Source organism: Ammospiza caudacuta, chromosome 4, assembly GCF_027887145.1.
Source record: "Ammospiza caudacuta isolate bAmmCau1 chromosome 4, bAmmCau1.pri, whole genome shotgun sequence".
Lineage (NCBI taxonomy): Eukaryota > Metazoa > Chordata > Aves > Passeriformes > Passerellidae > Ammospiza > Ammospiza caudacuta.
Genome location: NC_080596.1, coordinates 46032660 through 46050869, shown reverse-complemented (window position 1 = coordinate 46050869; position 18210 = coordinate 46032660). Strand labels below are relative to the sequence as shown.

At 40.5% G+C, this 18210-nt stretch overlaps 1 protein-coding gene across 1 annotated transcript in view; it reads right to left on the bottom strand.

Annotated features, from left to right (window-relative positions):
* Positions 1-16448, bottom strand: part of SNX25 (sorting nexin 25) — an 82588-nt gene extending 66140 nt beyond the window's left edge. The window contains exons 1-2 of the mRNA XM_058803193.1: positions 15948-16448; positions 4422-4506 (exon numbers count right to left, since the gene is read on the bottom strand). Of these exons, the coding sequence (XP_058659176.1) occupies positions 4422-4506; positions 15948-16394 (532 nt within the window). The 5' untranslated portion in view covers positions 16395-16448. The remainder of the gene's footprint in view (positions 1-4421; positions 4507-15947) is intronic.
* Positions 16449-18210: the final 1762 nt, after the last annotated feature.

Here is an 18210-nt window from a genome sequence, read left to right as displayed (position 1 = left end):
TTCTAGAGCAACAAGCATTACAACTCATAAAGGAGAAATACAATGGTAATGTGAACTGCGTTAGGATCCTGCAGGAAGAAACCACCTTCAAAAAGCCAAGAATCATTACCAGAATTCTGTGCTACTGCAACCCTAGATCTAGCATGCATGATAGGGTTATAAGCTATACTTTTAGAAAAATACCTTCAATAAAAAACTAACAGAAAAAAATGACAGACTATACCACAGCCAAGTACCTGTCAAAGTACTGTTCTAGAGAAGTAAATGCTGAATGCTTATTTACTTCTTACAGCCACTACCTTTTGCCCCTGCCAAAAGTCAATTCAGACCAAAAAAGAAAAACCCAAAAACAAGGAACAATGACAACAAAAACCTGAAAGAAAATTTAAAACCCCTACATTAAAGGCAGCTTTACAATTACTAATAAAATTACTAATAAATACTCTGAATATTCAGTTTTATAATTTCCAAGACACTAAGATTTAAATTGAAAGAGATGAAAGACATTTTTCACTTATTGTATTTTAAATTTCATTAAGTTTTAGCTATACAAGAGGATGAGGTTTTATGCTTATTAGCTTTACTGAAGTTTCTCATGGCTACTAAATCTTTACTTAGACCATGGTGTAAAAGGCTGACAAAATGATGTCTAAATGCCAGCATTTCAGTGACTGTGAACTAGCAATAGTGGTTTAAAGATTTCAGTGCTCTTCTGAAGTTTTTGTTTTGAAAATCACTAGCATTGCTTGGTTTATTTCTATATTCAAATTCTATGAAACTGACAGGTTTCGTAGGCTAGATGCTATCTTTGTGCATGGATGGATTGGTCCTGTGCAAAAGGAATCCCTGACAGTATCCCAGTTCCCCAATCTTTGGTCCACTTTTATTAAAATTTTCCTGGCATTTCTGTCTTTACTGGTTTTTTATGCAGGAAAAAAATCATAAAAATATATAAACAATAGAGAAAAAATGTAGGAAATGTAGTAAAATAAAAACAGACAAATTTATGTCCAAATAATTTTTCACATGCACCTTTTGCCAAGAGTTCTTAGCTTCAAATGTTTGAATCCCAACAGCACAGAGAACATAAATTCAAATTGGTTTGCTGATATTGTGGCCAAAAAAGAAATTGTTTTGAAAGCTGTTTTTTGAAAAAATAAAACTTAAAAAAATTAAAATAAATAATTTTTTTTAAATCTACTAGCTTTTCAAATAGAGAGTAGCAGGAGTTCTTTTTCTAAATACCAATATGCACATATTAAGTTGGGAAATGAGACATCATTTCTCCCAATCTTTCTCTAAAGGAAGTACAACCTTACATCCCCAACACAGTTACATCCTAAGGGGTCAACACAGATAGGCAAGATCTAATCCATAAAAAATATCTAATTAAATACCCAAAATATTTCCAAAAAGGTCACCTCAAGGCAGGCTTGAAGGAAGACAACCCACTCCAAAAGAAGAGATGGCTCTCCAGCAGGAAATATTTTTAGATCGAAGAAACGGGTGAATTTTCACAGCGGAACAATTTTACCAGTAGAGCTCTGCCAGGATTTGAGCTGTGGCCTGTACTTTTCTACTTACTCAAAAATGACCCAGTGAAGCAGCTAAGTGATATGAAGACCATTCTTCTTGGCACTGCTAAAACTGTAGAGACAATGACTGTGAAAAACAAAAAGACCGCAGGACTTGGAGCAATAAAAGCAGAAAATGAAATTTAGTTCCTGGGAGGCCAGCTACCCCCCAGCAGATCAATCTCCTGGCAGCTGCAGCCTCAACCCAAGCAGTACACAGTGTGCACAGCAGCACCAGAGGGACTGGGCACAGCCTCTCTCAGGAGACCTCTCACCACACCACTGTGTGCATGGAATCCAGACAAGCAGCAGGTAGCACTAAAGGGCATTTGTACAAGTGGCTTATCTTCTCTTTTTGTAAGGTAAACGAAGGTCAAACAAAAATCAAATCAATCTCTCAACAGAAAGCATGAAAAGTACTGAAAAAAACATATTTCAATGTTAGTTACTCAAGTGCTACTCAGCTGAAAAGGAGACTTGGGGTTGACAACTAAAGGCCTTTTCTTTCTGCCATACTCAACAAGGAAATTCTCTTTGTAGCCTTGCACTTGTTCTAATTTTGAACACTTAGATTTCATAAACCACAACACACTGTGGCAGGGCTAATTTACAGCTTTACTCCACCTTGTATCTACAGCTAAGCAAGTATCCTATTATTCATAATGAAGCAGCACTCTAAAGCACCAACCTGCTACACTGCTCTGCTCTTAATAGAAAATAACAAAGGCATTTAGGGCAGAGCTGTGAACCAACATATACAGAGCTCCTTCTTGGTGTTGTTTAGTGTGAGGCACACTGTAAAAGAATGATTCCCAACAACTTTAGTACAGCAAGACAAGAAGCTGTAAAAGACACAGGCAACTATTATCAGCCAGTGACTATCACAGGAAAACTATCTAAACATCTACTAGTTATTGAAATAAGACTGATGGTGGGAACAGAAACATGGATGACTCCTTGTTTTACCTTGTTTTACTGTTAAACCAAGGATATGACCAAGGATCTTTCCAACTACATGAACAGACTGTGATGGGAACATTAGGAAAAACACAGTAAAGCAAGGGGTAGCTTGAAGTGGCATAGACCCTCAGGTGAATGACATTTCACTCAGAGAGAAAAGACCACAGAGCCTGGCTATAACACCAGCAAAAGCACAGCATGACCAAGAGACAACAGCAGTTCTGGAGCAGGGCAAGGTAGTTAGCAACCAACAGTAAACCCCAGGCCAACTTAATTACGATGAAACAGAGCTGATTAATTACTTAATTACAACGATGAAACAGAGCTGAAGAAATCAGAATTAACCAAGGGCTGTCTCTTCACACCCAGCAACAGCATTTCTGAAATCAGATTACATCATCCATGCATCTCAAAGATAATATAAAAAGAAGTAAAATCTGTTAAGGGAAAAAAAAAACACCAAAAAATCCTACAACCCAAAACCTCAAGAGGCACTAACAGTCCAAACTGGTCCCCAAGACTGAAACTTCATTACAACTGAATGTCTCCTAGCTAAATGAAGAAGGCTTTCTAAAGCATTTTCTTGAGTAGCACATTACACCTAGACAGTAAAAAGTTGTCCAAAATTCCTGGGATTTATAAATGCTTGAATCCTAATCACTGCAAGATTGGAAACACAAATACAGATGGTATTTTTAATATTGCTAGTAATAAAGTTTTATTTAACCACAAACTTGTGTGGGAAAAAAAAACCCAACAGAAAACTACCATTCACATCAAGACAACTCCAAATTTCAGAACTGTCACAGGCAAGAAGATCTGTCTATTTTCATAGAGACTGATCATTTTGTGCTAATAAAAAATAAACTCTCGCTTTTGGGATTGCATTCAGTATTTCAAAATTATTGCATTCAGTATCTCAAACAGAAGATGACTCAGTCAGTCACCTTTCAAACCAAAAACATTTTGTATGGCAGAGCAAAAAGTACAGCCTCATCTTTGTCAAACTGCAAAACGGAGAAGTTGGCTTCATCACTTAGGCCTGGAAGAAATAAAACAAAATCTGACAAGTTTGCTTTCCAAAATTCAGTGTGAGAATGGAGGGTAAAAGCTGCTCTGAAAAAAAAATAGCAGAAAGGCATGAGCTGTCACAGCATAAGGTACTTAACTCTGAAAAATGAATCATTTAATTATTAGTAACTTTCTTTCAGCCTTACTGAGTAGGGATGGCCTCATGCATCCATCTCAATGACATAGGTAGGTAGTGCTCTAAATTTATAATTTTTCTACATACCCTGGTAATAGCTATTCATAAAAATAACTTTAAAAACATAAGGTGTCACAAGACAACCAACCCATTTAAAGCAATGATAATTTTCAAAGATACTCTCAATTTATGAAAAATACAGGAAAAAGTGCCGTAAAGAAATCTTAAAGGAAAAAGTATTCAAAATTAGATAAAATATTTACAAAAGGTTGATATACTCTATCAGTCAGAAATAGAAATGTTGATTTTAGATTCAGTTTTAATGGCAAGAATTGCACTAAATGGGAAGACTGTACGCAAGAGTCTACAGGATTTCTCAGTACAGGAAAACCCAGTCAGGAATATTTTAAGTGTTACCCCTTTGTGCATAAGTATTAAGGACTGTATTTCAATTTACTTCTGTAAAAACCAGCCACTACAATGACAAGATATCAGCTGAATAGCAAAAGCAACATCACATTACCTACCACAGTGGATTTCTTGAGAAGACTAAGACCTTGCCATTACATTTTATATCATGGAAGAAACCAGGGTCATATTCTAAAGTCTTGGAACATTGTGCAGTTATGGTTTGCTAAAAGGACAAGAGACATTCAGACTTTAATGCTCCTAAGACTCACCTTCTTTCAGTGCTTTATCCATATTGTGAGAAATAACCACTCTCCTTGATTGGATTGAATCATGAGAGCTTCCAGACCAATTACTCTGAAATTAAAACAGAACATACATCATAAGAGGAAGAAATAAACTAAAAGTTACAGAAGGAATAAAACTGGAATTCAAGGCAATAGTAATGTATCATTTGGTCTTTATGCAAATACTGTCACCTCATATGGTAAAACAGAGGAGTGTCAGTTGTCCATGAGGTTATTAGACATTGTTCATTAAGCACATATTAATACTTATGTATCACACATTGTACAACTTGGAAAATTATCTTAAGTGAAGTTTTTTGGGTAGAAAGGAGCTGTATTCATTTGCAAGACAGTGCACTGAGGATAGGACATGCATGTAACAAAACAACTGGAACTCTTTTATTCAGTATTTTCACAGCAAATAAAACATTTTTATAGCCTGCTATGACAATGGACTTCATTTATCCTTGTAAACTACTTTTAAAACAAAAGAGAAGCCCTTAGATCTCCTACTGTAATTTTGGTTCATATTTTTTGGGCTTCTTTCTTCAAAGATACTTCTGGCCCTCTGCATTTTCAGCTGCTGTTCTACACAAATATTTGTCTTTATTGGAGTATTCACTCCCACAGTGTCCAAACAGGTGGGTGGATGGAGAAACATTTTTCAGGGTATAGACAAAGAGCAGTGACTCATGATGCATTTATATAGAAAGGAGTATAATTCAAAACAGAAATAGAAACTGTTCCCACTGTCAATCAGCTTGGAGCTCACTCTCCTTCCTAAGGGGAAAGCACTGCAGAAACATCCCCATCCGTCCAACATTCACCACACAGACAATAGGACAGCAGCATAAACGTGAAGTAAAAACACTGTTTAATGTTCTTAAAGTAATATACTGTTATTTCAGCCAATTTGCAGGCTAATAATCTGTATTTTGGTTTAATGTTTTTTGTCTACTTCAGATGCATGCATGGAGAGTCTAACAAAGTTCATCTAATAGAACCTAGATAAAGGAGTCTATGCACTACTTTTAACAGCAAAATAAAGCTTTTCAGGCTCACTCACACCTATCACACAGCAAAGTGACTTGGAAAGGTACTTTCCATGCCTTGAGTGCCCCCCTGCCCACAGCTGATTTGTTCCACCTTTTGGATGAATGCAGCAACACTCCCTGGAGTCCTTCCAATCACTATTGTGAGACCATGACTGTGGTCTTCCAGCTGATTTCTTCCCTCCTCCCCAACACTACCAATGGCAGGGGCAGCAGGACTTCAGCACATTTGCCTCCATCTGCAGTCCCCCCTTACTATTAAGACTATAGTTAATGAGGTGTGAGAACAGAGTATTTAGTGAACCACTATAGATTTCCAAGCCCCTTTTTGATGTGACCACTGGTAAAAGCTTCAGCCATACCCAGCTAAACAGTAAGGAAAAGTATTTTGTCTCTTTGTAAGGTCACCTAACACTATTTGTAAGGCTCCAATACATCATCTCTGGCTGCTAACGTTATCACACTTCCTCAACACTGTTCAAACCTGTGTTAATGCCAGTCACATAATTATTTTCTGCTTTATCTGCAGCAGGAAGATGCATTATTTAAAAAATTAAAAAGAGAAGACTCACAGAGACGTGAAATACCCTAAGTATCTTAGGGGAAGGGAAAACCCAATTAAACAAACTCACTCAGGTCTTTCTGTGAAGAAAGAACTCCTAAACATGAGCCAGCAATCCTGACTCAAGATCCATGCTCAACACACTCCATCTTCCTTAACACTCATGCCAGCTTAGGTGTCCTACAAGGCTAATCCTTCTGCTGAACTGAGTCCTACCTGCATGGAGGTCACTGACCTCAAGCTAACTTAGGCATCTTACAGTTGCATCACATACATTGCAGGAAGCATTTTTTTTATGGCCTAAAGCATCAGTAAGTGCTCAAATGCAGTGCTCACCAAATTATTCCTTTCAAAACTAGTTTAAACACAAGTTAAAAAAAAAAAAAAGAAAGAAATCAACCTTCAGAGGGGATCTATAGTTGCAAGAAGTAGCTTGTTCCACTATTAACTTGTGATTCTGGTTGGGTTACTTCAGGTTTAAGAACTCAACTTCAGGGAGACCTTACTGCTGTCTCCATCTACTGAATGACAGGATACAGAGAAAAGGGAGCCAGACTCTTCTTGCAGATGCACGGGACATTAGGAAACATTGCAACACAGGAAATTTCCATCACAAGACAAAACTATTTTAATCATGAGGCTGCTCAAGTATCAGAATAGGAGTGCTGACAGGCTATGGGGTCTCCATCTCTCAATCTTCCTCACTCTGAGCAAGAAAGTGAACTAGATGTCCCCCAGATATTCCTTCCAACCTGAACTATTCATGATCCTTGATGACCCTTCAGAGAGCTGTTAATTTAATTTCATTATTAATAATATATCAGATCTAAAGGTGCCTTGTCTAAAACAACTGATCAAACTCCTTTTTTCTTCCCATTTTATGAACTTGCATTTAGCAGGATCAAGACATAAGCCTTGTTAGTTTAGGTTTGCTTTCAAAAAGTACTGTTTCTGTGACAATAAAAGTGATGAATAAATTAAATAAGCAGGCTCTCCCAAGTTGGATGACATATGGCAGCAAACACCTTAAAAACAACAGTAACAACCTGGAAACGCTGATAACCAACATCTGCGGTAACAGAAGGATTTCAGAAAATTCACAGTCCAAGCTCAGCTCTAACAGCTGAGAAATGAAAAATATAGCATATTTCACTGAAAGGCTTTCTTCCCACCCCTGACTCAAGTCAGATGGAGGGCATATGTAGAAAACAGTTTCAGCTAGAAAGCTTAGATTTGAATGTTTTCTCATTTTTCTTCATGTCATTCATCTGAAGAAAAACGGTGCTAGGCTTCATGAAATAGTTGGCATAACCCTGACTGAGCCAAAAACATTTGTAAATGGATTTAACACAGTCAAAGCTCTAGTTTAGATGCTCCTTTATGCAGAATAAAACCTGGTATGTTCCTCTAAGTCTTGACTTGCACTATCATAGCCCTCAATGATTTATCTTTTTTTAATTGGTGTCAAGACAATTGGGTTCCTGTCTGTAGATTTCATTGGTAAGTAATGACAGAAATCAGACTGAAACATAAATAAAACTTAACAGAAGGACTTGAAGGGGTAGGGGTGGAGAATATTTTGAATGCACATGCTAAGAATGAGGTTGCTAACAAACAGGGAGGCCTGTTTCCTGGAACACTTCAAGTTTTCTTCAGTTTTGACTTTGCTTAGAGGCCAAAAAAAAAGGATGTGTGCATTTCCTGTAGATTTCTGAACAACACTCATTGTTTGAAACTTTTGAAAACTATTTATGATGAAGAAAACAACAGTCTGAATTGGTCAAGAAAAAAAAAGGCTGACTTTGAACCTGAAATTTTGTCCTAGGTTCAGTCTCCTACAGATTCAAAAATTAAGTAAATGTCATTTATTTGTTTAAACTATATAAGTAATTTTAAATTAGCTCTGAAGACAACAATAAATGTTAAATGAAAAAGAATTAAGAAATTATTTCAGCAACAATACTCAATAAATGGCAAAGCACAGAGAACACAGGAGTACCTTCCACTATCAAGAAATTCATTTGCAACACTTTGTATCGAATACAATTTTTAAAACACAGCAGCAGAAAGCCAGGCAGCTGCTGCAGGCACACCACATGCAGCCTTACTCTGCCATGGAATTAAGGCCAGAAGCAGAGAAAAATTTACAATTATTCCTATTACATTAACTCAATTACAACAAAACTAGAGCAGAGATCACAACAGATGCCACAACATAAATGGGCATTGTGGATGAGACAGTTTAATCACGGATCTAAAAGGGAAAGGCTGCATCTAATTCAGCATACACAAACCAACCAGTTACTCATAGTTACTTTTTCCTCCCACTGTTGCCCTATTAACTTTCCTCTTATCTTTGTAAAACATACATTAACATCAGACTGGACCTTGATAACAAAGAGTCACAGCCTTAAACAATACTTCACTGAACTCTTCATAAATTCATATTTAACAGATATGGATAGATGTGTTCTTATCCACATATTACTTCATATAGATGTTATTATCCCAACATTATTTCAACTAATGATGCAAAAACAAATTTATGTTCACAAGAGTTGATATTTTTTAATCTTTACTTATAGTCTATTTAAGATTACAAGGCACATATGTATCTGTCACAGTGAGCATTAACAGATACCATAACTACCAATTTAAAAGTCAACATACTTAAAGCATGTTAATCCTATTATCTTAAGCATCATTATCTTGGTAATTATTTTATATCTCATTATTTCTACTAATGTAGTAGCTCCTGAAATATGTAAACTCTGTTTATCATATGGGGATCTTCAATCTTAGCTGTTTAAAACTGGTAAAACTGCAGCAGTGTAAAAACTTAGTAATCAGGATAGAACTTTCTTCACTTGAGATTTCATAGAATACCAGACAGATAAGAATAAGAATATGAAAATGAAACATTTCTCAGGTACTACTTTCATTCTATCAGTACAGCTAAGAAATAATTGGTAAGTTAGCATTCAAATCACTGCTCAGCAAGAAATGGAGCATTATCCTGTGCTGGAATTTTAAATATTGCCATCAAAATAAAGCCTTAAATGAATTCTCAAGGTACAGGCATAGCCCCAATTTACTGAACATTTCCACACTCTCCTCCTCTGCAAAAAGAGATGACAAGAACCTATGGTCTATACTTCAAGGCCAAAAGAGCCATATGGCATGAAAACTAAATTGCTGGCACGCCAGAAAAGCCAGCACAAAATCATGCTTGAGCTGCAGAGCCTCAGCTTAGCAGCCAGAGAGAAACTCCTGAGAGGCCTATTGCTACACCCTCCCTGTACATGACTTTTTACCATACACACACTTTATAGGGTGTTCTGTTTTCAAGAGCACCACAAAACATGCCACATGAACCATCATCATTCATTTTATTACCATTAACTTGTTCTGTTTCACTGTGCATATTTAATAGGGGAAAAATGGTATAGAATGACTGGTCACAAAAACCTCTTATAGACACAACACAAATCTGTTCCCCTCATGGCTGCATGATTTCTTTATCTTTTTACCACTTGAAGTAACAGCTTGGAGAGGATACAGTATTCTATGTAACTGGCTTTTTCCTTAGGTAACTTCTGCTGCTGTGCTTTGCAAAGAGCAAGAAACCCAGACTTGGCAATACAAGAGAACTTTATGTGATTTTCAGAATATTTCTGGTACACGCCTACACTATTTTCAATGTCAAAGCATACCTTGAATGCAGGATGTCATCACTCTTGACCTTATTACAGAGGTTTTATAGCCACCCTTAGGATCTCCCTGCAAGAGACTTGGACAGTAAGATCTCTAGGAGCCCACCATCCATCCTTATTGACTCAGCAGAGCTTGGTTATCAGGAGAGATGATCTAGCTCCCTAGTTATGTTTTGAATCATAGAACACTGTTCATGTGAGAAGCAGTCCCTACAAAGGTAAAAACAATCCATTCACAGCAAAATATGAGATGTCAATCCAACACAAAGTTGAGAAAATTAAATGTCAAGAACAATAAAAAGCAGAGCTGACAAAAAAGGATCCAATGAAAGGAATCAGAAAGGACTGCATGACAAAACAAGAAATCTCTAAATATACATGATGAATAAAAGAAATCTCTAAACATACATGATGATGAAAAATGTGTGGAAAACTAAGTCTGCTCACTGCTAAGGAGTTATGGGACAAAGAAGTGAGTATCAGAGTCTGAAAAACATTTCATTTCCTGAGGTCAGTCTCCTGTAATAAAGTTATCATTCCAAAGTTACACCTGCAGGTAATCAACATATGCAGTCCTAACAAAGTTCCAATTCTGAAAAGCCTTATAAATCCCAAATTATAACAGATGTTCCACAGATCCCTAAAAATAAACTGTACCAGAAATGTCCAAACCACAGGCCCTTGCTGAACTATAGCAGAACACTGGCAATTCATGCAATGTTCCCTTAACATTTTAAAATATTCATGGAATTGGTAGAAGTTGCTAAAATATATTTTTATTATTTTGATTTCATGACTTTCCTAGTAGTAAACTCAACCATATCAACAAAGGCTCATTATTGACCTGCCTATAAATGAGACAGAACTAAGAATAAATGCATGAGACTCTGATTTCTGTTAAAAACACACTAAACATATCTTCTCCTTTCCGTCCAGAAACAACCCATCAATTAAAAGACTGGCACTAGATCAGAATATCTGCTTGCAAGCCCAAAACAGTCTAAAGTGTGACAAAAGTGCCACAGCCAGAGATTGCTGTTGTTTTTAAAAAAATCCTGCAATATCAGAGCTCTAAATATCCCCTGTGCAGTCAGAGAATGAGACAGACCATAGAAGATGCTTGGCTTTAGATTTAGAAAAACCCATAAATGCTTTTAAAGTCTTACTAAGGCATACAGATCAAAATTTTAACTCCTCTCCCTCACAGTCCCTCCAAACTACTTATTGCCTCAAGAATTCTTTTGCATCCCACTGGAAACTTTTGCCCACAGATGGCAAACCTTCCACTTTCCACAGCTGCTGGGGCTCCTCCAAGCTTACCTTCACATGCTTCATCTCATGGCAAAAGTCCAACAGAGAAGGAAAATAAAACTCTGTGTCCTTTCTCTCTGCTTCCCTTATGTTCTTCACAAAGGGCCAAGCACTCAGCTTGGCTACTATGACAAATACTCAACCTCAGTTAAGCTGCCATCACATTTGAAAGATTGGGACCATTTCCATTTCACTATACATCCTCCTACAGCTTGGATAAAAAGCAGTACTATGTTCCAGGATCCAGATACTTAAAGACAACCTGATCCAATGAAAAAAACCTTTACCCATGCCCCCTGCACTAATGGCAAATTCACAAAAATACACGTTCAAAGATGGAACAAGGCTTTAGGAACATAAAACATGATCACATGTAGTGTGATTTGGCTTTAGGGCCAGAAAGGGAGAGGGTTACTTTACTCACTTATAATTGAGAGCTATTAAACTGTAGTAAACAATAGTGACCAAATATGTCAGGAGACAAGTTTTAAAGAAATTTAAAGTAATTGACAACTGTTAATTGTAGGAAACTAAATATAGGACATTAAAATCCATGTACTCCTTTCATTAGGAAAAAAAAGCACATTTACTATCCTTCTGTTAGTGGCTGCACAGATTAGGTAGATCCTTCTCTATACAGAGTATCATCCACTTAATCTGAATTTAAAATGCAGTACTTAAATCTAATAAACTAATCAGTTTTTTGCATTATTTAAAAGAAGTTGATAACCCAACTCTCTGTTACTTGGAGCTTTTGCTTTGAATCAGAGTCAAAACATTATGCTGAAAAGAAAACCCCATCTCTGCCAGTTTTTTTGGCAGAGAAACAACTCACACGAACGTGGGAAAAGTTTCCCTTCCCACTACCTTGGTTAACATGGCTCTTCACATGAGTCAAAGTCATCTCCCTCTACAACCACACAAGGTAAAAGGAGTTTTGGAAGCAAACTCGAATTTTAAAGGGTTACATATGTTCTAACCCAGGGCTATCTTTGCTATGAACAAGTCCACTGGTACTTGAGAAGTGAAGTTTAAAACAGAAAAAACAGACATTCTCACTAAAATACAATTGGGTCATCATGCCTTATTGCAGCCTTGCATTTCGCTGTTCTCCACCACCACAAATCATCTTGTCCTAAAACAGCTCCTGCAAAGTGCTGAAAAATACCTGACAATAACATAATGTACAATTTCAAGGACTCATTCCATTTCAATTATTTCAATATCAATAGAAACTATTTACTAATATTATCAGTACTTGGAAGTACTTAAAGTATTAAGACATTATTATGAGTTGCCTGTACACCTCTCTTCCAACAAAAGAGAGATTTTTATGTGGAAGCCAGGAGAGTGTCCAGATAGTTTTTATGAACAGAGCTACAGAAAAAATACATTGAAAGCACAATTTATCATAGGGATATAAATCACACAGCTTGCTTTGCAATTCTCAGCAGATTTCAAGTGTTCTTTCTGAGATACCTGACTTCAGAAGGAAGTCTTGACCTTTCAAGTCCCAAAGGAGTTACACAAAAAATGGACAAAGCACAGCGTTACATTCGAGAAGATTGCTTCTCTAGTTGGAACTTCAGGCAAAACGGAAGAAAAATATATGTACCTTGCTCTTCTGAAATCCAAACCTGCAACACTGCCCTTCCTCACTCATATTCCTTATTTGCACAAACAGGTCCATGAAAATCAACAGCACTGAACTCTCACATGCTAAGTGGTTGCTGAATTGAGAATGTACAAAAAACTCCTTTTATTCAGCTCAGCATGAGGGACTCCATTCAACTCTCTTTGAAGTTGGTCAAGAGTACTCCCACTAGCTTTCCAAGAGCTGAGTCTGACTACAACTAGAGTAAACATTTATTCCTGAATACTTACTGTTTCCTCATTTGTTAACCCCAATGTGAAAAATCACACAAAGAATGAAAACTGAATTGTCTAAATTTTGTACATAAAACACATGAAGAGTTAGATGCCAGTCCTCATAAGGTTTTTACCTTACATTTTTTCAATATGCCAGTCATAATATGGTTTTTACCTTACATTTTTCAATTATTAGACCAACAGGCAGTTCTTCCTTATTCTTGAGGAAAAGAAAACACAAGGTTGAAAAAAATTATAGCTTTACTGTCATACTACTACTGGCTCCCAGAAAAGACAAAAGGATCATAAGGCTCTATGAAAAGCATGGGAGTAACAAATGAATGATAAAAAAGCAGCGTAAATGCAAAAGGATGTAAAATTAAAAGACTAAATTAGGAAGTTCTAGTGAATGGCCTACATTTCTATAGGCTGCCTATCTAGACAATTTTATTTTCTTCACCTACATTTTGCTGAAACTCCAATTAGAAAGTCTGCTACACATATACAAAATCATGTTCAGAAAAATTCTTCAAGAAGCTTTTCAGTCCTGAAGCCACTTGGTACCAGAAAGAAATCAATAAAACTATAAATTGAAGGTATGAGAAACCCAATTAAGATGTCTGGCATTACATCTTCTAAATAGGGTAAAATGACTCACTCCTTTTTTCAACATCTCTTTCATGTAAGTAAACTTTTGGGAACAGTGCAAAGAGGGAGGAAAGAAAAAATTGAATGGAGTCAGGGAGAGGGTAACAAAACAATCCCGGGAAAAGGGTTCTAGCAGGTACTGGTGCCTTACCAGTGAATTTTAAATACCAAATTTCAATCCCCTTCTGAAACAACAAACATATCGCATAGAGCTACAATAAATGCAAACGCTATAAATTAGATAACACAACAGCAGGTGTGCACTATTAATACATACAAATCCAACAGATGAACAAAACATCTTCAAGAGAAATGCACAGTAACACATCACAAAAAGAAAGTGCAGATGGTACAGTAGCAGAAGTGGCTATTTGTCTCTGGACAGTTCTACTTCCACTGCTGTTCTGTAGGCTTATGTTTTTCAGTAGGCTTACATTTTTCACAAAGGAGGAGACAAAGAAATTAATATCTTTTTTTTTCCTTCAAATTTTGGCTTCCCCAATTAAATTGGCTGTTTCACAAACCTGAATGTTGCTCCTCATTGTGTCAGCAGGGAGATTTTGATTGTTAAGTTTATGTAGATATGTTTGGTACTATGTAAAAGTAAGCTAACTCACCTGATGCTCAGATAAGTACAGAAGTACATAAATGCCACTGAAGCTATGGCATTGACACTGAAACATCTATTCTTGTAAATCTCAAAGCAACAGGAATTGATGTTTTGATAATCAATTGATCCACTTACATATTTTTTCTGTTTGGTGTAACATAGCTATATGGCTAAAAACAAAAGCATATAGTCCTTTACTAGAAGGTGCTTATGCACCTAACACACATTTGTTACCTAGCACTCCTCTGACAAAAACCACCTGAACAATCCCTAGCTGTACCCACCTTTTGCTTACCACTTGTGTGTTACACCTTCTTACTTCCCACCGTAACGCTCATACACGTTATTTGTTCTTCCCTTCCTTCAGAAAGCTGAGTATGATGTTGAGTGTTCAAAGCAAAGAGGATGTTTAAAAAATTCTACCAATAAGACAAAGTGAGTATCAGACAGAGCCACACACATATCCTGAATGCACCTTCACAAGTTGTATTATTCACTGAATTCAACAACCCTCAGCCATATGATCCCTACTGGCAACAATACTCTGCCGGCTTCCATTAAATGCAGACAGGAAAAGCACATTGCTCCCAACCACAGGCTGCTTCTCTCCCTAGGTCAAAGAATGAAGGAATAAACCATTACTACAGGTTGTTAGCAATTTGACTGAAAAGACAGAAAGACAACTGTTTCAGCCAGTGATCTGTATTAGGTTCCTGCCCGGCCGGCACCCGGGGTGTTCTGCAAGCTCAGCGGCACGGGCTGCAGCCCCAGGCACACGTGACAGCGCTACTTACTTACTGCCGAGGAGGGTGCGTGTACCAAATGTAACAAACTGGGTTACCAGAACAGCCGGGCTGCACACCCAGGCGACACGAATTCCCTCCCTTTTCCTTCTCAGAGCGCTCTCAGGTATCCCAACATTACTGAAGGGAAATAGCACTTACGCAGTACAGTCTATTTATTGCTGCGGCAGCTCAAGTGCTAACACACCTACAAGTCACCGTGAGGGGCCAAGGGCTCCAGGCTGGAGCTGCCAGCTGTAACATTCAACAGCACATCCCTGTGACCCACTGCAAAGCAGGACTGTGGGCAGATTCTAAATTTCAGCAGTATTTTTGCAGGCTCATCTAGGATCAGCTCCCAAGCACTGGATGATGGGGAACAGGGCTGTGGATGGGAGGAAAGTTTCCAAATGCCTCGTGCTATCAGTCCCATTCAGAAGAACCCGAAAAATACTAAGCTGTAATCTACAAAGAGCTTGTGCGCTAGTACATTTTGGAATATGTAGAAAAAATGAAATTGTTTCCCTTTTGCATAGAGCTCTGCAACGGCTTGAGTACAAAATAGCACTATGATAACACTATCTGAAGCGGTCTGACTTCAGAGAACGCATTATAGGAACACTAAGTTGCCTCTTCGACCAAGTCTCTCTTTTACCAGTGACATTTCAATGGGAGGAGCAGAAAAGGATTTGAGACACAGCCACTGTGGAGCGAACACAGCGAACCACCTTGCGAGCATTCCCGCAATCCGGAGGTCTCTCCGGAGCAAAGTGTTGATTTTTCCGCTGCGCCTGCTACCGTCCAACACAACTTTGGCCATTTAAAGCCCCGCCGGGCGGCAGAGCGCGGGCAGGCTCCTGCGGCCGCGGTAGGACAGCAGGACAAGGGGTCCGGGTGGCGCGCTGCTCCACGGCGGAGCGAGGGCCGCGGCCACCGCCCGCTCCGCTCCCCTCCCGCTACTCACCCCCGCGACCGGCCGGACCGGAGCCACGGCGGCGAAGTCCGGCGGCGGCAGGCGGCGGCGGCCGCGGCACATCAGGACGATCAGGGTGCCCAGCGCGGCGGCAGCGGCGGCGCAGCCCACGTAGAGGGCGAGGCGGAGCAGCAGCAGCGCCAGGCACGGCGGCCCGCCGCCCCCGGCCTCGGCCCGCTCCTGCTCCAGGTGGACGACGGACACAGCCAGAAGCCCCAGTCCCGCCGCCAGCACGAAGCGGGATGATCCGGGATCCTCGTCCTCCTCGTCTTCCGCCGCCTCCTCCTCGCCGCCGCCGACCACAGCGGCGGCCGCCGGGGCGCTGCGGCGGCGCGCCTCGCCACCGGGGCCGTGCGAGCCCAGCGGGCCGGGGGGGGCGGCCCCCACCGCCTCGGGCTGCCCGGCCGTGCTGCTAGCGCTGTCGGCACCGGGGAACATGCTGCTCCTGGCGCCGCTGGGAGCAAGCGCATCTCCCGCCGCGGCAGCCCCCTGCGAAGGTCGCCGCTCCCGGGGCCCCCCCTCTCCTCCGCCGCCGCCGCCGCCTCCTTCGCCGCCCGCCGCCGCCACTGGCACCGCTGCGGCCGCCGGGGGAGCCGGAGCTCATGCCCAGCGGCAGGAGGGTGCGCGGCGGCCGGGCCGCTTTCTGGCGGCAGCGCTGCCCCGCGCTGGGCGGCGGGAGGCGAGCGCCGTGGCAGCAGCCAGGGAGGCCCCGCCGCGCCGCTCGGTGTCCGGCCGGGCAGGGGGCGGAGGCGGAGGCGGTGCCTGCCGGGCGGGGGGGCCCGGGACATGTGCGCCTGCCGCACCGCCCCACGGCGGGGCCCGGCCGGAACGTCTGGTACCGTGTTGCGAGTCAGGGAGCTCCGCCGTGGCGGGGCTGGAGGCGTCCCCGGGCGCTGGTCAGGAAACGGGTACGCTCGGACGAAGCGAGGGCAATCCCCGCGGGCTGCACTGCGGAGCTTGGCTGCGCGGAATGCCACGGAACGCCTCCCCGCCATGGGGGCTAGGCCCAGAGGGACCCGGCATGATCAGACCGGGTCATCGAGGCCCTAACCAGAGCTTGGGACAAAAGCCTTGGCGAGCGGCATCTCGGAGATCCGGAGTGTGGGCGCTATGCACCCCTCTGCCTGCTCCCCTCTGATCAGCCAGAGGAAGTCACAAATAACTGGACTTCAGAAATAAAAAGTTGATTGAACAGTGATGCTAAAGAAACACAGCCTCACCACCCCAACAGAAGCATGCCAGCCCTCCACTCAGTACCCTCCCTCTGTTGTATATTTTATATCTGTTTGTGTTAGATCTGAGAACAAATTCCTGGGAGGGTGCAAGGCTTGCCATATTTCAGCTGTGCTTGGGACGCGTGTTCATCTTGCTATAGGTGCGGCACAGCTACAGCTCCACCAAATTTGTCAGCTCAGCTGAATTGGGAGGCCCTGATCTCTTCAGAGGGTTGTCTGCAAAAATCAGCTTCATTACCCAGTGTGCAACAAGCCAATAATTACACACTCAAGAAAGACACTGACTACTTATTTCAGAGTTGTGCAAGTCTGAGTGCTCAGTGGTATTCAACAAATCAAGCACACCAAATATCAAAACTTATTAGTATTTATATATCTTAGCAAACAAAGGAATTAGTGTTCCTTGTCTACAAGTTCCATAGTTCTGTTATTAATTAGTATTTTATCCTCTATTGGCTAATGAGTCTCGTTTCCCATGCTAATCCGTCTGTATGCTCAGCCTTCTTTTAGTTTGGTGGATTTCTTGGGTCAGTGGTCCTTGAATTGGTGGTTGTGATCTCCCTTTGCAGGAATTACCTTTTATCAAGTTGGAACTGATTTCAGCACAATTGCTGAGTTGGGTTTATTGGTTTCTTCCTTGCCTTGGGAGTTCTGCTAAATGTCCATGTGCCCCATAAATTCTTCATTCTTTGTGTCCACTATCAGTGGTACATCCTTTTCTCCAGGCTTTGTTTACCTCCTGCTAGGTCTGAGATCACTGAAGCATATCAAGCCCTAAACATTAATAATGCAATTCCACCAACAAGTAATTTGTTTTTCTAACACATGGACATCACTTATAGCTTGCTTTTTAGCTGCTATCTCTTTCAAGGATTAAATCTCCCTTCTTCTTGATTAGTCTTGAAAGTATACAAAGATCAAACATAAAAGAGCATCCTTTCTTAAGAGAATTTTTACATATTCCACATTTTACAAGAGTAGGAGTAAATGACAATGCTTTCCTTACAGAAGCCACACTA